The sequence below is a fragment of the Artemia sp. Qi Xiang Cuo genome, chromosome 3 (genome assembly GCF_049724085.1).
Source record: "Artemia sp. Qi Xiang Cuo chromosome 3, ASM4972408v1, whole genome shotgun sequence".
Lineage (NCBI taxonomy): Eukaryota > Metazoa > Arthropoda > Branchiopoda > Anostraca > Artemiidae > Artemia > Artemia sp. Qi Xiang Cuo.
In genome coordinates this window covers 48,516,852-48,544,116 of record NC_142796.1, presented here as the reverse complement: position 1 = coordinate 48,544,116, position 27,265 = coordinate 48,516,852, and the positions used below count along the sequence as shown (strand labels likewise).

At 36.1% G+C, this 27,265-nt stretch overlaps 2 protein-coding genes across 4 annotated transcripts in view; both read left to right on the top strand.

The window, feature by feature from the left end:
* The window catches only part of LOC148954212 (transmembrane protein 245), a 193,955-nt gene that overhangs the window by 138,126 nt on the left and 28,564 nt on the right, over positions 1–27,265 (top strand). For 2 of the 3 annotated variants that reach the window (XM_089086043.1, XM_089086044.1), the window contains exons 9-11: positions 12,210–12,405; positions 15,745–15,810; positions 21,412–21,596. In XM_089086043.1, the coding sequence (XP_088942169.1) occupies positions 12,210–12,405; positions 15,745–15,810; positions 21,412–21,596 (447 nt within the window). The remainder of the gene's footprint in view (positions 1–12,209; positions 12,406–15,744; positions 15,811–21,411; positions 21,597–27,265) is intronic. The other variant, XM_089086045.1, reaches the window with a different exon arrangement.
* LOC148954213 (ATP-dependent chromatin remodeler Chd3-like) lies at positions 2,518–7,248 on the top strand. Its single transcript, XM_089087150.1, has one exon. It carries the CDS (start codon positions 2,518–2,520, stop codon positions 7,246–7,248), a length of 4,731 nt encoding a protein of 1,576 aa, XP_088943276.1.

The window sequence follows — 27,265 nt, the reverse complement described above, 5'->3', positions numbered from 1 at the left end:
CCGTTTCGTCTGCAGTAGATTCTTCTTGATTATTGACTAGTTCGGGAAAATATTGCCACCTGAGCTTTTTCGAAAAGTATTTACAAGAGGGTCGACACATCCGTCACTGCCTACTATGAGCCTTGCCTCTGGGAGTGAGTTTTGTAACTTTGCTAAATCGTTTGGGTCCGAGATATAAACTTCCACGCAACACCTTCCTTTAAATCTTCCTCGCCAGCTTCTATGATGAAGTCCAGTTCTTATTTTCTTCACTGTTTGTGTAGCGGCGCCGTAGGATTCAGCTGTGCTTGGTTTTACGGGTCCTATAGTTGGAACTCAGCTGCAGCAATCCACTGCATGGCCTGGAATTTGTTCCCGGTAATGGGATTATGTGAAAGCGTCAAATAATTGAAACAGGAAGAAAATATCTCGTATAGAAGGCGTCTAAATCCATTGGAGATAAAACAGTCGTGTAACCTATGCGACAATGCGATTTTATTAGTTTTCAACATGGGAAACTGTAACTAAAAAATCGACTGGCTATCTCAGAATTTGTATTCTCCGGAATTTTGGCCTTATTTAGGACAAAATTGGCTTTTTGTCGCGCAAAATGGCTTAAAATGTCTCTTTGTTGTGTTGCAGTCTTTTTTGCCACTGTAAAACTTGATATTAGAACTTCTAGTTTCGGCTTGATTGTGCTTGTTACTCTTATTATTAAGACTACTGGCTTGAGCTGATCACCCGAAGGAAAAAAAAAACAACTAAACACATAACCGTGACCATCTTTCTCAGGAAAAACATAATTTCTATTGGTTGAAGATTGGAATTGTAATCTCTGTAACTGGGTTTTTGGATATTGCAAATTCGTTGTTCCGTCAAGATCACTTCTTTTTTTTGTTTTTTTGTCTTCTAGGGCAAGCTTTCTCAGGCTCATAACCTTTAATGAGTAATTTTGAACTTAATAAATTTTAGCTATTTCGAATCGCCAAAAAAAGTAAATCCTTTTAATGTGTATAGTGTTCGATATTTTTGGAGTTTTGGATACTATTAGCGCGACTTGCTCTTTACTACAGTTCATTGCCATGAACTATTTCATCTATTACCATGAATTGTTTGACAGTTGCTACTAATTGATCACCCAAGAGTACCAGTGACAAAGCAGGAGGGCCGAAGAAGAGACATTTTTGCAGGCTAAGATTAGACGAAGTCCGGTCTTTGGCTATTATTCTTTAAAGTAGGTAGTATATAACTGTAGTTAAATCTTGTGTATAATTAAAATACTAGCGTTGTAGACTGACATAAGTGGCTTTATCCTATCACCTATCGACCAAATTTTTCCATTCTATACTCAGGTACCTCAGCTTCAGCTTATGGTACGCATGCTAATGTTGTAGGAATTCCTAAAGCCCCATGAATGGAAAGGGCCCATAAAAAAGGGACTGTAATCCTCTGGTGCTGTTAGCAGATCAGCTAGTCCAATCAGTCGCGTTAATGTTTTTTTTTTTTAAAGAGCAGCAACTCCAAATCTCCTTATAATCAAAAAAAGAAAACTTCTTGGTGATATAATTCTGTTACTATGGGCCATTGCTCGTTCTTTACTAGGTTGCAGCTACCACTGCAACCATGATTTTTAACTACACAGGGCTGTTTCCTAAGCTGCAGATAATAAAGAACGAACCCTAGGAATCAGGCAGAAGAGTCACTTAAATGTGACATCATACCGAATATAACATAATTTAATATAAGAAGAATTTTTTTTTGTCAAATAATGTATTATATTTTTAACATTATGTTTTTTCATTACAAAGGGGACTAGATATTACAGTTTCGTTTCAAAATAGCCCTTAAAAGCTTTTTCTGATGTTCGAAAGTCCGGCTAGCAGTGAAGAAGGATAAGATGAATAAAAAGAGGATATATCAGTGCTACCCATGCAAAAAAGGGATTTTTCATTGTTGTTTAAACCAGGGGACTGTAAGTTTGCTATATGAAGTTTTCAGCCATGACTGTTTCAATGGTATACTTCTTTTGTTTCGATCTGATGCCATTTATGAGGGGTTTAAGTCAGTTTTTCAAAATTGCTATAAGTGTGTTTTTGAAATAGCGATTTGCTGTTAAGACTAATAGTTACCATTCCTGGTGAGCCGCAAATGACGATTTTTCCTCACAGGTCAAATGTTTTTTAACTTTTTTTTAATTTTTTATTACTGTGGCTAGTGGTTCGCTCTTCACTAGGTTACAGCTGCCGCTGCAATCATGATTGCATATTTTTGCTTTTTTTTTGGTGATTTGGTTGGTGTGTTTTTTTTTTGTTGTGGTTTTGATAAAAGCTATCGAGTTACCTTGACTCGATGTCAAGCTAGCATCGAGTGTCAACAGTTGTGAATTCTCTTAAAAATTAGAAGTTCAATTTTCACTTTATCGTACTCTAGGTGTAACATAATGCAGCATATGACGTTATGCCCATCTAGTTTTTTCGTTAAAGCCTATTTCTTATTTTTTGTATCAAAATCGCAATTTTAAAAAGAGCAAAAATAACTATGGTTAATACCCTTTTATGTGTAAACTTGCAAACGGTCATAGAACACAAATTGTTATCACTTTGGAGGAATCTCAACTCAATCAACTCAACCACCGGCATTTTCTATAATATTTTCGTTGAGTATAGTCTTAACGCTATAAATATGCTCAGAAACGAAAACGTTAGTGTAAAACTTCCAGGAAGACATAGGTTTCATCCTTACTTGAAAAAAACATTACCCGTAAGTAATGGTGGAGATGTCTTGAAAAGACTGCCTGTCTCTGAAGTTTGTAAGGAATTTGGTCTTCAAGATATCACCATAAAATATACTGAGGAAGATTTCAAAAATTTGACGAATTTTAGCTTGTTTCGTACCAGATTCCGTCCGATTTTTCAAGAAATGAATCCTAATGCTCCAATGTCAAAACTCATATTGCTGTTTAATTTAAAGTGGGAGGAATTCTGTGCCATATCCCAGCTTAAAGCTTTCAAAGAACCTGAAAATGTGTCAGTGCAGACAGAGGACAGCGACAAGGATGAAGAAAATGATGGTCTCCTGATGCCCAGGGGGAGAAAGCGTTGTAGGGAGTCAGCAACTAAGACCAAGAAAAGGATGAAGATGGCAATAGATTTCTTTGAAAACGAAGATGATGATTATATAGTGGTTAATCAGGAATTTTGTGGGGTTTGCCAACAAGTCGGAGAAATAATCCCATGCAACAGTTGTTCACGGGCCTTTCACTTGGCTTGTCTGGATCCAGAACAAAGAGAAGTTTGTGAGGGTAAATGGTCTTGTCCTCACTGTTTGTCCGATAACGTTACTGGAAAGGTACATGCAAAGGAAACAAAAAAGAAAATAGTAGAACAGCCTGTCGTTTGCAAAGTTTGCAAAGAAGGTGGAAATGCGCTGTGCCGCTGTGATACATGTGAATTCTGCTTTCACACTTACTGTGTAGTACCACCTCTCACATCCGAGCCTGAAGGAAGTTGGACATGCCTCCGCTGTCAGTGTAAAGAAATACCCTACAAGGTTAAAAAAATCCTCACTTGGAGATGGAAAGATGCTAAAGCGTTTGCTGATCCTGCACCGCTATGTGTTCAAGCAAAAAGGCCTCCTCTTCGCCGTAGAGAATTTTTTGTCAAACTAGAAGGCCGCTCATATTGGGATTGCTGTTGGTTTGATGTAAATTTTATGGAAGCTTACTGTATGCCTTTGCTTCGTTCATACATTCGGAAAAATAATATGGAGGAGCCACCAAAAATGGAGGACTTACTAATCAACGAAGAAGAAAATACTGCAACTGACAATCAAGATGATCTGGAAGAATCATCAACTAAATCTATAAAATGGACTCGGACGAGAATTACTGGTTTCGACTCAAATGGTCTATATGAAAAGTTTTACCAATATGGTGTTCGTCCTGACTGGCTGATTCCACATAGAGTCATTAACCACCGTACTGTTAACGAAGGGCTACAGTATTTGGTTAAATGGAGGGAATTACCGTATGACATGGCCACTTGGGAAGAAGAAAGCAGAAATATACCTGGTTTGAAGTGTGCCATCGATGAATATTATGATTTAAGATACGCTTGCGGCTATGAATATAAGATGAGGAAGAGTGGTGAAAAAGAAGAAGAGCAGCGGCAGTGCCGTTACAGACCACCTCTGCAGAGCCCAACTACTAGCCTCAGCAAGAATCTTGAAGTGCAACCTGAGTACATAGCTGGTAATAATGGAATGGTTCTCCATCCATATCAAATGGAAGGCCTTAATTGGCTTCGGCATTCATGGGCAAACCAAACCAATACTGTTCTTGCTGATGAAATGGGTCTCGGCAAAACAATTCAAACGATTGTTTTCCTCTATTCATTGTACAAAGAAGGACATTGTAGAGGGCCTTTTCTGGTAGTCGTTCCTCTTTCAACAATAATTAATTGGGAGCGAGAATTTGAAACTTGGGCGCCTGATTTTTATGTCGTTACTTACGGGGGAAACCAAAATTGTCGACGTCAAATTCAAAATCATGATTTCAGTTTTGAACAGGGTGATGTCCATTCAAGGAGTAAGATCTCCAGAATCCAAGGAAATACAGTTAAATTCCATGTTATGCTCACAAGCTATGAAATGGTTAGCAAGGTTGGCGATGACTATGCTTTGTTAGGTTCAATTGATTGGGCAGTGCTTGTTGTTGATGAGGCTCATAGATTGAAAAATAATCGGTCAAAACTTTTCATTTTGTTAAATAACTACAGCATCCAGTATAAGCTTTTATTGACTGGAACTCCGCTACAAAATAATCTGGAAGAGATGTTCAACTTATTCAATTTCTTATGTCCTGAAAGTTTCAGAAGTTTGCAAGAATTCCAAAATGAATTCGCCACTATCAATAGAGAAGAACAGATTAGGAAGCTCCATGATATCCTTGGGCCACATATGCTTCGTCGTCTTAAATCTGATGTGCTTAAGGATATGCCATCAAAATCGGAATTTATCGTTCGTGTTGAATTAAGTCCGATGCAGAAACAATATTACAGAAACATTTTGAACAGAAATTACGAAGCTTTAAATTCTAAAAGTGGTGGACATCAGATGTCTCTGTTGAACATAGTTATGGACCTTAGAAAATGCTGCAACCATCCGTATCTTTTCCCAAAAGCCCAGGAAGAGGCCCCGTGTAATGCTGACGGAGCATATGACCTTGCAGCGCTTACAAAGAGTGCTGGTAAACTTGTTGTTTTGTCCAAAATGTTGAAACTTCTGAAAAAGCAGGGACACAGAGTTTTGATCTTCTCTCAGATGACCAGATTGTTAGACATTCTTGAAGATTTTTTGGTTGAAGAGAATTACAAATATGAAAGGATCGATGGTACCATCACTGGAACAAGTAGACAGGAAGCTATCGATAGGTTCAATGCACCTAATGCAGAACAGTTTGTGTTCCTTCTATCTACCAAGGCTGGTGGTATAGGTATCAATCTTGCAACAGCCGATACAGTTATCATTTACGACAGTGATTGGAATCCTCAGAACGATATCCAAGCATTTGCTCGTGCTCATAGGATTGGTCAAACTAACAAAGTAATGATTTATCGCTTTGTAACCAGAAATTCTGTAGAAGAAAAAATTCTACAAATGGCCAAAAAGAAGATGATGCTGACTCACTTGGTCGTCCGTCCTGCTACTGGAGGAACACTAGGGAAAACAGGTTTTTCTAGACAAGAGTTTGAGAATATCTTAAAGTTTGGTACTGAAGAACTCTTTAAGGAGGATGGAGACGGAGAAGAAATTCATTATGATGAAAAAGCTGTTGAGAACCTACTGGACCGTTCTAAAGAAGGAATTGAGCAGAAAGAGTCTTCGACCAATGAATACCTATCTTCTTTCAAGGTTGCAACCTATGCGACGAAAGAGGAGATAGTGGAGGGGGAGGTAGAGTCGAAATTTATTAAACAAGAAACTGAAAATACAGATCCTGTTTATTGGGAGAAATTGTTAAGCCGACATTGTGACCAAGTTCAGGAAACTGTCGATGATTCTCTCGGAAAAGGCAAACGCGTTAGGAAACAGGTAAATTATACTGGTGTTATCCAGGATCCAGATGGTGATTTGCAAGCAAACCAATCAGATTATGCAGCTAAATCCGGGAGAAGTGGAAAAAGAAAAAAACAGGAGAATCAACAATCAGACCCTGGATTTAATGCACAACAGCGAAAGGCTTTCTTAAAAGCGGTCTTGCGGTATGGTATGCCTCTTGAGGAAGCTATGAGTACACATTTGCTGGTGCGTGACCTCAAAGGGATATCTGAGGAACATTTAAGATCGTATGCATCTATCTTTATGCGTCATCTTCTTGAGTCAGACGACGAATCTGATGCAACATTTTCTGACGGTGTACCTGGCGAGAATATTTGCCGTCAGCAGTTTCTGACACGAATCGGTATTTTGTCACTCATTCGAAAGAAGGCTGCTGAATTTGAGCCTACTAATGGCTATTATAGTATGCCTGAACTAGTTAAAGAAACTATGGCTGGAACTGAGCCAAAGGAGAAAATTATAGCGGAAAATAAAGCCGTACCCACTGAAAAACCCCTGATTGGTGAAATAAAAGACGAACTTAAAGGGGAAGATGAAAAACAAGGATGGGCGGAACAAAAAGAATCGGAGGCTACTCTGCCAGTAGAATCAACACCATCTACTGACGCTTTGCCCATTATGTCAACTGAAAAGAAAAATGAAGAAGTTTCAGAACAGAAAAAAAATACAATAGAAGAAAGTCGGCCATGTTCGAGAGAAGCAATCGCCGTTGATAAAGAAAACGTGACTACAGGCTTTACGTTCAATATTACTGACTACGGTTTTACAGAATTACAAACTCTGTGGTCAAATGAAGAAAAGATAACTGTTGCCAAAGGAATATATGAGGTGTGGAACCGTCGTCATGATTATTGGCTGTTAGCTGGTGTTGCTGCACATGGTTATACTCGCTGGAGAGATATTCAGAATGACATACGTTTCAGCATAATAAATGAACCATTTAAGCTGAATGAGGGCAAAATAGACCGTGAAATTAAAAATAAATTTTTGGTCAAGCGATTTAAGCTACTTGAGCAAGCGCTAGTAATCGAAGATCAAATTCGACGTGCTTCTCAGGTGCCGATCATACAAAAGGCTGGAAACGAAGCAATCACCATTACTGCTCGTTTTCCTGAGATCGAATATTTTGCGGAGCATAATCAATGTCTCTGAACTTAAAAACGGTTGGTAAAAAACCAGCAATTGATATTCTTCGCAAGGCTTATCTGAAGTGGATCGGACATATTTGCAATTTATTAGGCAATCTGTTTGGAAAACATAGCAAATCTTCCTCCGTTTTTCGGAGCGCTCATGCTTCAGACCCAACTTGACCACTTTTATCACTTCCAATATTCTAATCTTAGCTAGCAGACTTGAACTTTTGATTTCCAATCAAATGAGCCCTCTCCCTATCTTCTAAGATCACTGGTTTGCTATGATCACCCTTGGGAAAAACAAACAAAACAGCAACAACAACAAAACAAATAAATACGCATCCGTGATCTTTTTTCTGGCAAAAAATGCAAAATTCCAAATTTTTGTATATAGGAGCTTGAAAACTCTGCAGTAGAGTTCTGTGACATGCTGATTCTGGTGATATGAATTTCGGTTTTAGGCATTTTCGCTACCCCCCCGGCATTACCCCCGCCCCGGAGAAAATAACCCCCGCGGAAAGTACCCCCCCCCGGAAAATACCCCGTTGCCGTGGAAAATAAGGCTTTCCAAATTTGAGAATTTTATTTGAGTTTTTATTTTATTTCCGTAGGGGGAAGGAATTTTGGTACTTGTGTATTATGCGCCACTCACTCAAGTTTACGCTGTGTAAAACTCGAGAACTACCCGGCTTCTTCGTTCGTTGTTTTTGAGACAAGACAGACAAGTGATAGAATATATGGGAAATATATAATTTGGGCCATATATTGGCACCTAAGGAGGGGGAAGGTAAAGTATGGACAGTTTGAAGTTAGAAAACAATTCTTCTAGGTAAAAAATTACAGAAGAATAGCGAGGTATCTGGAAATTTTGTTAACTGAAAAAAAATAAAAAATAAATCTTAGTATAAAGTAAATGTAATGTTTCATTTAAGTGTTTTTCCAAGTTTTAAGTGTTTTTTTTTTCCATGACTGTTTTTCCAAGTATTAAGTACTATTATTAGGTTAATGTAGTGTTTCATTTAAGTGTTTTATGATGATCGCTAATCAAAGCTTATGTTATTTGTGCCTTTCATTTATGTTATATTACTGTGTTCATGGCCGTATATTTGGGTTTAAAATACACTTATCTATCTGTCTATCTAATATGCAGAATAATTGTACCAAACACATTTTACATGCAAACCCGCTATAATTTACCCCTCCCCCTAATATGCAAATCTATGGCCCAAATTTGTTTCTAAAGTAACGAAGAAACTAACGAAAAAACCGCTGTGTTCTCTAATTTTACACAGCGTAAACTTGAGTGAGTGGCACATAATACACAAGCACCAAAATTTCTTTCCCCTATGGGAATTGAAAAAATAAAACTCAAATAAAATTCTCAAATTTAGAAAGCCTTATTTTCCACGGTGGGATATTTTCTGGGGGGGGGGTATTTACTGGGGGAGTAATCACCGGGGGGTAAACGCCGGCCATCGTGATTTTCATTAAGATCACTTAAGGTTTTGGGGGTGTTTCCCTCTTTGTCCAAATTGGACAAATTTTCTCAGCTAACTTTTGATGGGTAACATTAAACTTGATTATATATGTTTGGAATAAACATCAAAATTTGATTCTTTTGATTTATCTATTGTTATCAAAACTCTGTTTCTGAGAGTTTCGGTTACTATTGACTCGCATCGCTTCTTGCGCATAAATTTTGTAAGTAATTATCCAGTGGTATTACAGTGGACTGTTCGTTACCACGAACTGTTTGATACTACCTAGGTAAGTGAAGCTGTCCACTTGATTGATCTTCTCGTTACCCAACATCACCTTTTCATCTTAACTTATTCCTAGCCTTAGCAACTTAGTCCCCTCACCATTAATTTTCAAACCAATTCTTGCACCCTGAAGTCGCAAAACCTCTAAAACTTCATTCATTTTGCTCACACTTTCATCTAAGATGCGTAAATCATCAGTCAAACAGTTCGGGGTAACAAACTGTAAGTAAGGAGCGACCCGGCTCAATGGTAACCGAAACTCTAGAAAACGGGTTTTTGATACCAATAGATATATCAAAAGAGTCAGATTACAATGCTGATTTCAAATATATAGCTTTCATCAACTTTAGTGCAACCCCTAAAAAACTACACGCCTGAGAAAATTTGGCTGATTTTCCAAAAAGGGGGAAAGACCCCCTAAATGCTATAGAACCATAATGAAAATCACACCATCATATTCAGAGTATCAAAGAACCCTACTGTAGAGGTTTCAAGCTCCTATCTACAAAAATGTGGAATTTTACATTTTTTGCCAGAAGAAAGATCACGGATGCGTGTTTATTTGTTTGTTTGTTTGTTTTTTTGTTTTTTTTTCTAGGGGTGATGGTATCGACCGTGTTGTCCTAGAATATCGTGGGAGGGCTCATTGGAACTGAAATTAAAAGTTCTAGTGCCCTTTTTAAGTGACCAAAAAAAATGGAGGGCAACTAGGCCCCCTCCCACGCTTATTTTTTTCCCAAAGTCACCCAATCAAAATTTTGAGATAGCGAATTTGTTCAGCATGGTAGAAAATAAGATAAATATGTCTTTTAGGATGACTTAATCCCCCGAAGTTCCCAGAGGGAGGGCTAAAAGTTGTGAACTTTACCCAATGTTAACATATAGTATTGGTTATTGGGAAGTATACAGAAGTTTTCAGGAGTTTTTTTTCTGGTAGTGGGAGGGAAGGGTGGTTATGTTGGAGGATCTGTTCATGAAGGAAGTTTTCATGGGGGAAGGGAAATTACCATGAAGGGGGCGCCGGACTTGCCAGCATTATTTATTGGTTATTGGGAAGTATACAACCATTTTCAGGAAGGATGTTTTCTGGAGGGGGGGGGCTAGAGGAGGGGGTTACTCTGGAGAATATTTCCGTGGAGGATGTTTCTTTGGGGTAAGGGTTAGTTCTATGAAGGGGGCGCCGGATTTCCAAGCATTATTTAAAAAACGAGCAGAAATTAAATAAATAAAAAAAAAAGTTTTTTCAACTGAAATGTAAAAAAGAATATTAGAAATTAAAACGAACAGAAATTATAACGTATGTGAGGGGGTTCTCCCCCAAGTCAGTACCTCGCTCTTTACGCTACAGTTTTTTTTAGTGCTTTCAAAAGAGCTGTCTATTCTAATTAAACGGTCTTTGTAATTCAGGGGTTTGTGAATTAAATTTTTTTTTAACTTTTTACGTGAAGAGCGTGGTATTGACTTAGGGGAGAACCCCCTCATATACGTAATAACATATACGTAATAAAAAAAACAATAAAAAAACAAGCGATACGGCTCAATAGTAATCGAAACTTTTAAAAACAGAATTTTGGTGTCAATAAATGTATCAAAAGAATGGGTTTATAATGCTGATTCTAAATATATAAATTTTATTAAGTTTAGTATTACTCATCACAGGCTACGAGCCTGAGAAAATTTACTCGATTTTTTAAAGAGGGGGGGAAACATCCCCTACAAGTGAAAGAATTTTAATGAAAATCACACCGTCAGATTCAGCGTATCAGAAAACCCTATTACATAGGTTTCAAGCTCATATCTGCAAAAATCTGCAACTTTGTATTTTTTGCCAGAAGAAAAATATACGAATATAGAAGTTAGTTACGTAAGTTAATTTGTAAAGACATCCATTTAGCAAAAGAAAAGTAAAATTTTTATGCAAATAAAAGCTGCATTAACTAAAAAACGATCAGAAATTAAATAAAAAAAAACAAGTTTTTTAAACTGAAAGTAAGGAGCGACATTAAAACTTAAAACGAACAGAAATTGGTCGGATCTCAAATTGTGGTACGCGTGCTCTTGGGGGTACGCCAAAATTTTTAGGGCGTACGTGGCTGGCCAACAAAAAATAAAACAACCCTTCAACTCTAGGACTGGCAATTTTGGTATAGTTGACTTAGTACCGGTAACTGAGAAGGGGTACCTAGAATGTATTGTGGGTAAAAAGGGGTACTGTGTCTAAATAAGTCTGAGAACCACTGCTCTAGATAATGGAAATACTTTATTGAATGTTTTTTTTTATATGAGATAGAAGTGTATTAATCATTCTAGTGAAATTGTTTTTTTAGCGTATATATTTTTCTAGTGTATTCATTTTTCTAGTGCATTTAAATTTCTTTTTCTTATTATTCCATTTAACACCTTGTGTGTTTTCACCTAGATTTTTATAAATGTATTTTGCCCCCCCCCCCCTCCTTCACTTAAATCTCACAAACTGAAGCCACTGATTCCACTATTGCCAATTTTTGGTGGTCTCTCCAATTTTTTCCAAAAATAAAGTTGGGTTTTCCAAAAAATTCCCCAGAAATTAGCGATTTGGTCTCTGTTTTAGAGTTTATTCAGCAATAAATTTGCAACGAAAACACTTCAACAGTCTCTCCCTTAAGGCTCCATGGCCAGGAAGAATCAGGGAATAAACAAAAAAAAATGAAGGAATAGGCCAGCCAACAAAACAGTTCAACGGAATGCCTTCGCACCCTCTAGAATCTCAACGTAAGAAACGGAAAGTAAAAGAAATACACCAGAAAAAAAAAATCCAAATTTTCCCATCAAAAGTCCCAAAAATCTCAAGCTAGGGAAGAGAATAGCGCATGATTTCAAATCAAACAATAAAAAAAACTTAAAGAGCCCTAAAGCGTTTGTATATTTACGAAATAATCTGTTAACGTTGGTTTATTTACGTGTATAAAAAAATTTGGGAAAGTGGAAATGCTGGCTGGATTTACGGTTTTTGAATCCGTTTTGTCCCAGAAGCCAGTGATACTTTAAACAGTTTTGGTATATCCTAAAGTTAATTTAGTATACCATTATTTATATATTTAATTATGTTTATTTCACATATTTATGTATACTCAATTATAAGTTTTTACATTTGCTCATTTATTCCAACTCAGTATTAGCAATAAGCGCCTCCATAATAATTCAAACAAGTGGAAGAAGTATAAATGATATATTGTAGATACGTGGTGCAGTCAAGGAATCGAATGCCAATACTGAGCAATTAGAAATGCAAGTTCTGGAGTTGTGGGATCGTGTTTATCGATCATGGTTAGCATCGTATAAGGTGAATGCTATCACTGGTGATGACTACCCTAGCTCATCTGCCTTACTCTCTTCTGTTGGGAGCATTTTGGAGAATCTTAAGAAAACATCAGGTAAGTCGTTTACTGTCTATTGATGGGTAGATTTATTAACAAAACAATGAAGGCCGTGCACAAGACAAACAACATTGCCTTAAAAATGAATAAAAACTTATCTAAAAATAGAATATGTAAATGAGTTTCATTAATCTGATCGTTTTCAACCAGATGTTTCAATTAGCTCTAATAGAAGCTCATCCAATTATATACAAAAAAAATTGCACTGCAATGTCAAGGTTGAAGATCTCTCAAAGATACAGCTTAGGTATAAATATATACAGTCATGCACGTTCCTATGTTCTCTATTGAAGGGTTTTGGAATACATCATGTGTCACACTTTTCTCCTTGGCTCCTCCTTCGTGCGTGTGCAATTGAGAATTTACATACCTTTGCTGTGCTTTGATTACTGTTTGGAAATTAATCAGCTCAGCAGTTTACTCCGCTGACCACCGTCTGTTTACGGCGCTGTGATTTGCCAAATTTCTGAAACAAACGTGTATGACTGTATAAGTTGTTCTACTCATTATCACTTAGGGCCCATCAAAGAAATACCCACTAGCTCTTACGGGTTTCGGCACTTTAAACTCGTGACCCGGGCATAGCGGTGCACCTACCGTATCATAGTGAACATGGTATTCCTATGATAGGGGAACCTTCTGAAATACACAGAAATTAGTACCATTATCGAGAGTTTCAAAAAGCCTACATACGAAATAAGATTATATATTTAGTAGATTAAATAGTAGATTAGATTTAGATTATGTGTTAATTTCAAACCAGTGATTAGAAAAGAAAAATGTAAACTGGACCCATGTTTAAGAAACAAGGGGTGAAACGGGAAATAATTTTTTGGGGGAACAGTTCTGGGAGAAAATTTAAGACTTTATGTATATATTTTTGTTCTTCCTTATTTATTTTATTATGTTCTGTTTGGTGTTGAACATTATCAGTCAACCTGAAACCTATGTGTGATCTCCAAAATTCAGCTATGCTTATTGTCTACGGAATTGATACGCGTACCTCAGTTGAGGTATCTTCACCAGCGAGTCAATACTCAGCCATTTTTAGGGATTTTATTTTATCTAGCTAAAACGTTGCTCAAAATTCTTTCCTAGAGCACACGGGGAATCAGAATAAAAGCATTTTTGGCTCCCCTGGACCCATCTTAGTTCTATTCATTCTTGAAAACCGCAATTTCTTATGATTTTTCTTTTCGTTGTTTCATAATTATGAAGTTTTTAGGACAGTACGGCTTTTTTGGGTGCTACACACTTTTTGGTGATTAACAAATGACAACTACGCCCTCAAAGAAAAGCCAAACCTTCTTAAGCTGTTTGGTGCCATTTTTTTTTTTTTTTTTTTTTTTTTTTTTTGGTTACTTTTTGCTGATTCTTCGCCGACGTTTATTCTTTTGAACTTTGGTGCCCTCTACTACCAAAAATTGTATTTCTCCAAATGTAGATCTTTTTCGTTGAAAATTGAATTTCCGATTTTTTGGAATTTTTGAAATATATTGGGTGGTGTAAGTTTCCACTAAACCAATTAAAAAATATATTTCATTTTTTACTTTCCTTTGTACTCTAATACTATTATGGCAACTGCTGATGTTTTATCGGCATTAAATTGGGCAGTTAGATATATAAGGAAGGCCTATTACTGGGGATTTGAGGTCTACTTTTTCTGTTCGTCTGTGCTTCTAGTGCCGTGGTCTCAGATGCCATCATTATGTTAGAGGTTTGGTTGAGAGGTTGAAAAAAGAAAACAAAGAGGTTAAAAGATCTGCCTTCTATGAGTCGTTTAGACATTGTTACAACCATTTTTTTTTTTTCTCCTGTAGTTATGTTTTTTTTATGTGTATATTTAGTTTTTAGTTACGTAATACAATGGTCTAGTTAAGTGGGCTTTGTTGGAGTTACAGTAGAAGAAAACTGGGTTTTTTATACTTTTTTTTTAGCTAAATCATTTGTTCCGCCAAAAAACCTTGCTTGCTTTTCCACCAGTTTAGTTGTAAAGAGTGACGTTAGATGGCAGATAATTCTCTGCTTTCTGAAAATCATGATTCCACTTGACAACCTTATTGCATATAATCCGTGGGGAGAGAAACTGTCATATAAATCATAACTGTCATGTGTCATTTATGTCATGCCATAAACTGTCATACACCTTTGATGTAATCAAAGAAAAAAGAGAGGTTACTCTCACACACTTTCGTCTTTAAAAGGGGCTTTAGCTCCATTGGTTTATTTTTGAGACGTATTTTTGTTGACCAATCTCAATATTCCTTATGCATTTGTCATTAGGGAAGCCATCTAACCCTGCCTTTTTATACATATTATTGTATTTAGCTGTTGTTACTATGTCAAATTTTTAACTAGTAAAATAACGCACAGCCTGATTGGTTCCTTTGCATGAGAATATGAAAAGCACGTAGATATAAGCATTAGTTTTTAAATGAACCCTGTAATAGCTTTCTATGGCCTTGCGGAAGCCTGCTAGTCTAGATACAAAAAAAGGAAACGCATCAGTGCTACTGAAGCTTAAATCTGATTTCTTCAATTTGGAAGATTGAAGGCTGAAACCTTCGAGCCATAGTTTTTGGCCTGGGTGATTCCAATGATTCATCTTTTATTTTGATCTACCACCGTTATCGAGGAGGTTCAAACTCTTTTCCAATAATTTGTTATTTTATTGTGCCTTTTGTAATAATATTGTGTTTTTTTTTAATTTGAATGTATATATTTTAATTAATTTATCTTCAAATTTATCATAATTTAATATATTTTTGACTAAGATATATTTAACTTGAATATATTTATTATAATTTTTATAATGTCTTTCATAAAAAATTAATTTGTCATTATTGTATTATGATAATATATTGCTATAATTTGTTATAAACAAAGCACTATTTTTTTTCTTCATTGCTTTTTACTCCTAAGCTTAACATGGATAATAGTTACCATTCGTGAATCACTGTGTACTAGAGATTCATTGACATCTAAAAGTTTACTTGAAAATGGGTCCTAATTTTTGGTTACCGTGGGCTGTAGTTTGCTCTTTACTAAGTTGCTTTCATTGCCGCGATCATGATTTTCAGCCAGTAAAAAGAAATAAAACTTTTTAGTCGGAAAAGTTTTGCAAGGTTTCTTTGTGGTGATTTGTTCTTGGCTGCCAAAATCTATCTCCGTTGGTGTGTAACTCAAGAAAGAGACACGTTCCTCTTTCATTACTTTATCTCTGCATTTTTCTTGTATCATAATTGTCTCTGTTCTTTTCCTTTGCTTTTTACTACATTGTTTTTTCGGTCATTTTTGCTTTATGCAAGTTTAATAGAACCAAAATATTCATTATAGATGTTACCACTAACGGTGATGGTATTGGAAAGAAAAAACCTCCCCTGTTACGGCGACTAAGTTCAGGTTTGTCCTTTAAATATAGAGGTGGTGGTTGTAAATACGGCAAACGTGTGCTAACTGGTAAATGGGCGTATCCATTACAGACAGTATGAGTGCGTTCGAGCATCCCTTAATCGTCTTACATACTTTACACAGTTTGGTATCCGATATCATATAGAATCAGCCTATCTCGTCCATTGTAAACGTTTTTAGTTTGTTTGACATAACTATTTAGAGTTGATTGGGTGGTATTATCTGACTTTTAGGGCTCGGATAAGCGATCCGAATAAACGGCAGAAAACTGAAAGCTGACATCTACTTCCCCTGAAATCTTAGAAAAGACATGTAACTTCTCTTGTTTTGTGCCGGAGATAGAGATATTTAGTTTCAGAGAAACTTATATCAATAGGAAGTGTAAATTTTGTTTTTTGATCAAACGGAGCAGAATTTTCTTTTTTTGAATTCAGGAAACTGTTGTTTCTAAGATCGTCTAAAAGACAAAGGGTCCGTTTGCGCATTCTCTAAGGGGGCTAGTTATCATTGAAAGATACTGAGAACTTGTGTTTTGTTTATTAAATCTGATTGATAAAATAATTAAACGGCTCGGCAAGTTTTTCAGTTGAAACAGGCAGCACCACAGGGAGCTCCCAAAGTTGATAAAATGATTTTTCTTTTGAGCTGTTTTTTTTTTTTTTTTTTTTTTTTTTTTTTTTTTTTTGCAGATATGCTAGAAAATTTTTAAGGGAATGCTCTTTCGTGAACATTTGAAAACAAAAATCGAAAAAATCCCGTTTTTTTTATTATATAAGTTGCATCAAAGCTGAACGGCAAAACCGCCCAATTAATTGTGAATATTTTGGCTGCACAAACTAAAAATGGCGATAATGGACGAGATAGAGTGATCCTTAGTAAATTCGATCCTAGTACTTTCGTTTTGTTAAGTATTTGTTTAGGCTACCCTTGTGGACGCGCAATTCATATATTAGCCTTCATTATAAAGTTACAGAACCATATCAGGCCGTCTGAATACAGATTGAGAATTTCAACGCAAGGCTGCGGACTAGAGGCTGTCCCTGCAGCAGTAGTATATAGATGTAGTATGTTTTAAGCATTTGCTGTGTATTTTTTGTGTTTTGTTTTTTTGTTCGCACTCCGTCTTTTTTGTGTGGTGACGGGTTGGAATATAAATTAAAAAAAAAACCTTAAACCTCACCATAACCCCATAGTTCGGTGAACTCACTACAAATACCGTTCTAGCTTTGGAAATAGTTTATTTTGTTAACAAGATAGACATAAACATAAGGAAAATCCTTTAAAAACCATAAATAAATATAAAAGACTTAAAATAAAACTCAATGTAGAGTCATAGGCAGCGCAATAGCGCTGCCTAAGTAAGGAACGATGTTGGCACAATGTATTATTTTTTATTTTTTTCTTTAGAGCAGGGCACTTCGTATCGAAGAAGTTGTCCTAGAAACTTCGAAAAGGGCTCATTCAATTGGAAATTGGAGTGGATTAAGCCCTTTATAATAGTCGAAAGTGATTGGAAGGCAACCAACACCCCTTCCACGCCCACCATTCCCCCAAACACATCTAATCAAAATTTTTAGATAGCTATTTTGTTCAGCGGAGTTGATTTACAGATATAACTTACATTTTTGAGGAGGATCCTCCCCCACAGCCTTCAGGGCAAGGGTCGTAAGTTATGCCCTGGGGGCATATAAGGTTTTTTATAGAAGGCGTGGTCGTAGAAACTTCAAAAAAGGATCATTTGATTGGGAATTCTAAGGGATAGTGCTCTTTTTACTAGTCGAAAGTGATTAGAGGGAATCTAGCCCCCCCCCTCCATGCCCCTCCTTTCCTCCTCTACATCCCGAAAAAACATCGTGATGGCCATTTTTGTTAAGCTGAGTTGATTTCCAGATAGAAAAAATGTTTTTGAGGAGGACACTCCCCCACAACCCTCGGGGCAGGGGTTTTAAGTTATGCCCTGAGGGCATATAAGAACGATGTTGGCACATTGTATTATTTTTTTTCCCTTTAGAGCAGGGCACTTCGTATCAAAGGAGTTGTCGTAGAAACTTCGAAAAGGGCTCATTCGATTGGAAATTGGAGTGGCTAGTGCTCTTTTTACTAGTCGAAAGTGATTGGAAGGCAACTAACACCCCTTCTACGCCCACCATTTCACCAAACACATCCAATTAAAATTTTAAGATGGCCATTTTTTCAGCGTAGTTGATTTCCAAATTAACATGAGTAGGGCTCAAAACCCCTATGCCTTCCCAAGGCCAGAACATAATTTGCACTTTGCTGAAAAAAATACAAATGGAATGTGCGTTGTCAGTTTGATATACTGATTTTTGTTAATCAAAGTATTAATATTATTTGATTTATTAAAGTTATAAAAGTAAAAACATTCATATTTTTTTCAGTAAAGTGCAAATTGTGTTCCGGCCTTGGGAAGGCATAGGGGTTTTGAGCCCTACTCATGTTAATTTCTGCTCGTTTTGAGTTTGACTCGGTTATTTATTGTAATTTCTGTTCGTTTTGGGCTTCATTTATTTATCGATGCTGATTTGTGGTAGTTTCACGCTTGGTAGGTTATTTGATTTTATTTTTGCTCATTTTTGGTTTAATGGATTTCTTTACTTTTCTCTGAAAAACTTATTTTGTGGAACATTTTTTTTTAATTAATCAACATAATATACTGACTTGAACACAAAAATACACACAGGTTAAAGAAGGATTTAAAACAAAATTAAACTGCGTAAAGTTCCTGATTTACTTTGGTAGCACAAACTCAGAAATATACTGAAGTATTTTTTTTCAGATAGATTTTGTTTTGGCCTTATATACTCAATCAAGTAACTTTTTTAACATAAGACGATTAGTATCCCAATGCCTTTTGTTACGTGATTTATGCCATATACTTTCGTGTTTGTATGCGCCATAGTTTATTAATAAATATTTTAAGTATTCCAATTGAATAGACAACCAATGTTAATTAAACATATATTTTAATTAAATAATTATTTCCAGAACTAGAAAGTTAGTGGTAGTGAGTTAACAGAATCACAAGTGAGAAAATAGTGATAGTCCTTTAACGAAATAGGTCTTACAGAAAAAAGTTCATTGAACGAAAAAGTTACATTGATAATACGCAAGGCCGTACCCAGCGGGGGGGTTAGGGGGGTTTCAACCCTTCCCAAAATGTTTGTCTGACTCGCAAAAACGTCACAAAAATGGATATAAACAAATCTTTTATGCGTTTTTTTATGTTGTTTTGTGTAACCCCCCCCCCCCCCGAAGTTTTTCTTTTGTAAAACCCCGTCCGAAAAAAAGTCCTGGGTATGGCCTTGGTAATACGGCTCTCCTTAGGAACCAAAAATGCAGTCTCTCTTGCGGTAACTTTTGCAATGATCACGTGTACTTCATATACAATCATAGCTCTTATGCTGATCCTTAAGTTTGTGCCACTTTCTATTGTTATGGTCCTTTTTTCTATTTTTGAATCCATCGAATTGTTTGTTTATATATGACGTCACTTAACCATACTCATCTTGCTTTTTCCGGTTTAAGCAGGTATATACGTAACTTGTCCGACAACTAATCCGAACTGTTTCAAGCAGCGATCCTCATAGCCTCCAAAGTCCTTTGCTTCTTTTAAAAAGGCTAAGGATAAGTAATCCTGCTTGTCAAATAAGTAATCTGGCATGCTCGAACACACTATATGGATTTTGGCTAGCTTGTTTGGTTTTTTCTTCGTTGACTTCAGCAGATGTTTCGTAATATGTTTGAGGCTGACAAAATTCCTTAGTTAACATGGAACTGTTATTCATTTCTATTTAAGAAATATATAATTTTAATTAAGTAAATATTTAATGTAAACTATTTCCAGAACTAGAACGTTATTGGAAATGAATTAACGGATTTAAAAGTAAAACAATTAGCGCTACTCCCTTAGTGGAATCGTTCTGATTTATTAGTTCCGTAGTATCGTGGTAATAAGGCAACTAATGCATCCCGTTCCAAGTAGCAATTCTTCTAACTTCCGATATCATTTGCGTCTTGTAAAACGCAAGGTTTATGTAATCATGCTTCTCGGATAAGTAGGCTAATGGCTCGTTTACACATTACGGAAATCCATGCGGAAATCCGTCCGTTTCTGTTCGAACTATGGCTAAAATAACGCTGCGTTTTAATGCAAAGATTTCAAATTATTGCAACAGCATGACCTTTGTTCTTACCCTCTTCTGTAACCTGTTGAGCAATAGAGCCAAATGACACCGTTTTTCTTAGTTTTCTTATAGCTTGGGTGCGCAAGATCATAGAAGCTGGGGTAGCATCGAACCAAAGTTATAAGATCTTGTAGTTTTTGATGCTTCCTATTCACGATTTTATTCATTTAAAAACCTCGGCAAGATTTTGCTTTGGATTTACCAAAACGTTGCATTAAGCATGAGATTTTTCAAGATTGGGAGTAGACAGACATTCTATAGGGCTCACTAAAGCCGCGAAAACCTTTGTAATTGGTTGGTGAGCCATTAGGTTGGTATGCTCGAACGGTTTTGGCTAGCTCGTGTCATTTTTCTTCCTTGGCACCAGCAAATGTTTGGTAATATGTTTGAGGCTGTCAAAATCAGGTATTTAAGGTGTAATTTTATCATAAGAAATCTTGAATCCCAGTTGTGATTTAAAGGATTTAAGCTGGATTTCTTTTTTGGATCATTTTGTATTGAAAAGTTAAGAATTGTTGATTTTGCTTCTTTTTTTAATTTTCTTGTGGTATTTTCGAAAAAAAATCAAGTTAACTGAGCTTGTTGAATAAAACTGTAATGCACAGAAGGCTTTTTTTGTCAATTTGACCAGTGTTTTGTAAAAAAAAAAAAAAAAAAAAAAAAAAAAAATAATATTGGTCCTAGAATTTTATATTTGAGGAATTGTTTCTGGGAAATAAAAAATTATTTTGAATTTCCGACACTTCTCCTGTAGTAAACCAGGCTATTGGATAATTGGAATAAGAAATGCCCAGAAATTCAGGAAAATATAGGGGGCTTGACGCCCTCCTGTGGAAGTTCCTAATTTCAATATGTACTATATTTAACAATGTCTATGACTCTGAAAGCTTGAAATTTAGAAAGGTAACCGAAAAGAGGGAAACTCTCTCTCTTAAAATAAAGATAGAGGTAATGTATTCTTTAATATTGTGTTTTAAGAAAAAGAAAATGCGAGTATTGGCCCATCTCAGAATCCAATTGAAATGATTTCTCTGATTCTGAAGATTAGAGTGATTATAAAAATTAATGCTACATTTAGTGAATGAAGTAAAATTAGGAGTTCCTAATTTAAGAATGTATAGGGTTATGATTTTGATTTTCCCTCTTTTTTACTATTAATCTCTAATTTACTTTATCTTTTCCGATTAATCTTCGATTAATTTAACCTTGATTTAATACTTTTTAATCAATGATTTCTTTGTTTGTAAAGACAAGCATGAATGAAAATTAATGCAACAATTAGTAGATGAAGCAGAGTGAGGGAATTCTAGTTTAAGAATAGATAGGGTTTTGCCCCCACCCCCCTTTATAAAGCTAATATTTAATTTTGATCTTTTGCTTTTTCTAGAGCTCTTGAACGTTACACTTTTGGTGGATTTTGCGAAGCAGAATGTAGGAACTTTGATGTCTGTTGTCGACTCATTGTGGTCTGTAGCTAAAGCCAATGTCCAAATTGTTTTTAACATCTTGGCAATGCTAATCACTGTCATTGCTGGAGGTGGAACTGCGATCCTGAATTTCATAATTAATAGGGTGAGTAATTGCGCTATTCTGGTTAGCAGGTTATGCCGGAGTCAAGGGGTGGATATCGGGTTTTAATCCTCCCACCCCGAGATTTTTTCCGACTCGTAAGAAAAAAACAAAAATACGTATGAAACAATTTTTGGTGCGTTCTTTAAAGTCTTTTATTGCCCCCCCCCCTGAACAAAACCCTGGATAGAGCCTTGTAGCAGGCAATATGAAGTACTGTCTTATTGCTGTCTTTTATTAACAGGCACGACATTAGTGTCTCAGCCCAAAATTTATGTACTGCGAAATCTTAGCATGCGTCTTTATTTAGGCCCTTGATCCGTCTTTATTTCGGCCGTGAATGTGGGGTACAGGTCCCACCGTTGGGGCATGGCAGTAGTTTGGTGGGTCATGAGTAGGGGGTGCATCCTTTGGCTGACTACACTTTAGTGCCTTAATTTTGAAAAAAAAAAAAAATTTCATATGAATGAGGTCACATTCACATGCATTTAAATAGCAAAAAGATAATGATAGTATTGTAATTACAGCATGAATTGTATAAAAGGTGTTTTGTACAGACAATATATTTCATTGGGATAAAACAGGGGTTCCCAACCTTTTTTTACTCTAGAGCACATTCTAAAATATCGATAGGGTGGCGGGCACCACCTATTTTAAATCGATAAACTCCTTCCATAACTTGTCATTTTCCCATAATTTGTTTTCTTATAGTCATAATGTATTAATAAATAATAAACAAAAATGTTTCAAAATAATAAAATTATTTGGCATTTTTTTTCAAATTGCATACACACAGAGAAATGTATTTACAAAATGTAAAGAAAGTAAACAAAACACACAAATGCAAGGAAAACATTTAATTAAAAAATATAATAAAAGTCAATGTGATCTTTGGCATTGCATTTCATTGGCCAGAGCTTAATAATTAGGAGTGTATGACGACAATCCTGTTAACAGGCCCTCATAAAGATACTTATCGGTGATTCGAGATTTATATCTTGAATTTATTCAGTTCTTGTTTGAAAACAATGATTCACATGAATATATCAAACCAAAAAATGATTCAATTTTATATGCAGCTTTTTTCAACAGTGGGAACTTTTCTCTATCCACTCCATTCTAAAAGTCCCCTTACATCAAGGATTTTATTAAGCAACATAAAAGCGATATATTATTCTTAAGGTCCAAAATTTCTAACTCTAGTTCATCTGTCTTACCTTGAACAAAATCTGCAATAAATGTGGCTATTTCTATAATATTTATTTGGCAAGTAAAAGGATTGATACAGAAGGAAACTATTGGCTAAATATGTTTAAACTGCAAAAACCTCTCTTCAAACAGTTTGTTTAACTCTTGAAGATGCTTAATAAACAATGTCTCATTTAATTCATTGTCACCTAGCATTTTCTTCATGTGTAGGAAATGCACGAGAGAATTGCAACATAAAAGCGATATATTATTCTTAAGGTCCAAAATTTCTAACTCTAGTTCATCTGTCTTACCTTGAACAAAATCTGCAATAAATGTGGCTATTTCTATAATATTTATTTGGCAAGTAAAAGGATTGATACAGAAGGAAACTATTGGCTAAATATGTTTAAACTGCAAAAACCTCTCTTCAAACAGTTTGTTTAACTCTTGAAGATGCTTAATAAACAATGTCTCATTTAATTCATTGTCACCTAGCATTTTCTTCATGTGTAGGAAATGCACGAGAGAATTGATCTGCAGATGTGATATCAACACATCACATTTAGCTTTAAATGACTTTACAGAGGTTATCATTTCAGCTATGCTTTTTTCTTTACCCTGCAACTCCAAATTTAAAGAATTCAATTTTTCCATGATGTCTGTGAGAAATTCCAAATCAATCTAATCAGCCAGCCATAGTCAGCTAGTTTATCAAAATTTTCTTTTCTATCCTTTATAAATGTTTTTATTTCTTCAATTAAACTCACAAATCTTGTAAGAACCTTTCCTTTACTGAGGCAACGTACTTCAGTATGCAGAATAAGATCATGTTCTTTATCTTGAGTATCTTCTAAAAGGGCCTTGAAAAGTGGGTGTTGCAAAGGAGCTGCTTGAATAGAATTCATTATTTTTGTAACTATTTTCATGACGTGTTCAAATGGCAAAATTTTACAACACAGAGCTTCCTGGCTGATAATACAATGGTAAGACATGAAGTTCGTTAATGAATCATCCTTCATGCAGAGGGCAATAAATCCTTTGTTTTTACCCATCATTGCTGACGCCCCATCAGTGGTTATTGCAGACAACTTGTGCAGAGGCACATTTATTGACTTGGCGTATGTTTTGAATGTAGTAAAAATATCCTCACCCCTTGTCTGTCCTTTCATAGGTAATATTTGTAACATATCCTCTTTTACTGTGAAGTTACTAAACACCATTCTCACCATAACTGCTAACTTTGCGGCATCTGATATATCTGTTGACTCGTCAAATTGCAGCCAGAACCAGTCACATATTTCCAAGTCAGTTCTTAACTGAGTTTGTATGTCTGTTAAAATTGCATGTATTCTTCTTTTGACTGTGTTATTTGACAACTGTAAGTCTTGTATTACTGAGACAATCTCACGTTTGTTAGAAAATCTATCAAACAAACAATTGGCACCAGTCAAAAATAGTTCCTTAAACAACTCACCATCATTGAAAGGTTTCTTCTTTTTTGAGAGCATGTGAGATATTTTTAAAGAAGCAATAGTGGCCTTTTTAGAATTTTCCACACGTCTAGTGAAAACAGTCTGTTGTGCTGTTTGCTGTTAGAAGTGCCATGATTTGTCTGAAAGTGTCGTTCAACGTTATAGTTTTTCGGCACTGCAACGCTACTACAACACAACAAACAAACGCATTTATTTTTCACATTAACGAAACAAGATGATTCCTCCCAGTCAGTGTTAAAATTATAGGTTCATTGTCTTTCACTTGGTCCTCTCATTTTAGGGCTAAAATAAATAATAAAAAAAATGATAATTAAACTACAATAAAATATCAATGTTATAGCGCAAGTCAGTTCTGCATTATATGCTTAAATATATTATAACAAGAACTATAACTATCTCCTCAACGAAATAATTTATTCATGATTATCGCTTATTAATACAATAAATAACGCACCTCGCTTTTAGCCTGTTATTTTTTATAGAAAACTCCTAGTTCGTATTTCGTCTGACGAACATATCTCTTATCTAAGTGTCGCGACCCGAACAGGGCAGCTGGCACCAATCACAATAACAACGACGCTGTTCCAGGTGGGGAATGCTTTTTGCACATCACTCCGTGTACACGTGGAAAACCCGAAGTGAGCCGATAATCACCGAAGCAATCAGAGTTATGTGCCTTGTAATTTGGCGCCTTCGGCGTTTATCGGATCAGTTCGTGGCGTTCGTTCCATTCGTTCACTTCGGGTTTTCTGCATGTACAAGGTGTGATGTGCAAATGGCACTAGCTATTCCAGGATAGCGTAAATAGTGTAGTCTGGCTCGCTGCTACACAAGTTGGGACACGTATCGTACATATTTAATAAACCTAGGCAGTAAGAAAAAAATTAAAACTCTAACAAATGAATAAAAATAAATCACATTTGGAAATAATTTTTATGAAAAAAATTCTGTCTATGTCAAATAGTAAGAGGCGGGCACATACGAATCGTTCCGCGGGTGCCATGGCGCCCGCGGGCACAGGGTTGGGAACCTCTGGCATAAAATATGCCTAGAGAATGACCTGGAAAAAAATATACCAAATTGGTGTACCAAATACCTATAGCCTTTTAAGTTTCCTTCGGGTTGATGCATGTAAAATTTTTGATAGTAAAAATTAAATTTTACGATGGTAGTCAGGATTTTAGAAATACCTAGGTGGAGTGTGACCCGAAATTGATTGAGAACCACTGATTTAGGCAAATGGTTGGTGATGCAGGTCGCTTTAGTAGCCTGCAGAACAAAATTCCAGGAGAGAGTACCTGAGAAATGGATTGACTGCAAATTCTAAAAATACAGAAGCAAGTGCATTTTGAAGTTAAAGGGGAAAATCTTAAGAGCTTTAGGTTTCAGAGCAAGCTAATTTTTACTCTACGAAACAACAACAATTCTCTGTGAAGAATATGGGCTTGAAAGTTCAAGAGGCTTTCCCTAAAGAAGGGTAAGGGAGGTGGTCAACCCACAGACAAATCCCGGGAGAGAAGCGTATCTCCTCTTAGCAATCGGGTGGTTATTGCGATTTTCCTCTTCTAATTATGAAACTAAAGAACAAATCTGGCAGTAAATGAAACTTTTCAGGATATCAAAAAGGGGTTTGATATTATTTCTGTTCTTTTAGGTTTTGCCAGTGTTTTAATTACGCTGTTAATTTCCAGATATCTGTTCTTGAAAACAGCAAGGACAATTCGGGACTCCAATTATAAGCTTTGTTGGTGTGCTTAATGAAAATACTATCATCAGCTTGATGATTCTGAACATCTGTAATAGGGTAGAGGTGGAGCTAACAGTGATAAAGGCTGAAATTTCCCAGGACATAAAGAAGGAGCTTGGAGGTCTGTTACTTATCTTCTGGGTCGAATCTATCTTCTCGTTCATGTCTTTTAATTCCTTGTTGGAAAAAATATTGGACAATTCAGGACGCCAATTAGGAGCTTTGGTGGGGTATCTGTGCTGAAAATGCTGTCAGCTGCTTGATGACTGAACTTCTGAATTGGGTAGAGGTGGGGCTAGTAGTAATGGAGGCACAGGGCTTTAAGGACGTAAAGACTGAGCTTGGAGATCTGTTTCTTATCTTCTGGGTCGAAGAAAGACTGTAGTGATACTGTTCATGTCTTTTGATTCCTTGTTTTTTTAAAACCTTGGATAATTCAGGATGCCAATTACGAGCTTTGGTGGGGTCTTTGATGAAAATGCAATCAGCAGCTTGATGACTCTGAACTTCTACAATGAGGTAGAGGTGATGCTAGTAATAGAGGCTGAGGCTTTTAAAGACATGAAAACTGAGCTTGAAGATCAATTTCTTATCTTCTGAGTCTGGGAAAGATTTTAGCGTGACTGTCTATGTCTTTCTTTTTCTAAAAACAGCTGGGATTTTTTCTCACACATTAGTGAGCTTTGATCACAGTTTATAGAATTATCCAGTAAGTTTATTGCAGATCATTTCTGGTCTTCATTCTCGGTACGAACAAAAAGCTCCTCCCACTTCTTTCTGCATTAGCGGGTTAGTCTGTTTCCGTCAATCAATGGGAAATGGTTACAAAGTGCATTATTCGTAATAGCGGGTTTCCACTTGTTTCGTGTCCAAGAGAAATTTGACTTGTCTACCCGTGAAAAGATCTAATGCCGCTTATGTTTCTATCTGCAAAAACGTTCTCTGGAGCACTCGCACCTTGGTCCGGGTTTTTATAATGGGTGAGATAGGGTATGATCATACTGCTAATTCTATAAACTGTGGCTTTGATGTTCGGACTCGTGCATGTAAACCAGACGAGGCTAAGACTTTCGTTAAAAAACTGGCAAAATCTGCAGAGATGATATATCGCCAAGGAAAACGCTTTATATTCGATACTCTCTCTTAGATTTGGAGACGGGTTCAGTATTTAATAATTCACTTACTTTAATTCACTTTAGAAAAAATGTGTTAAAACTTATACTTTTTGCCTAAGTGACAAA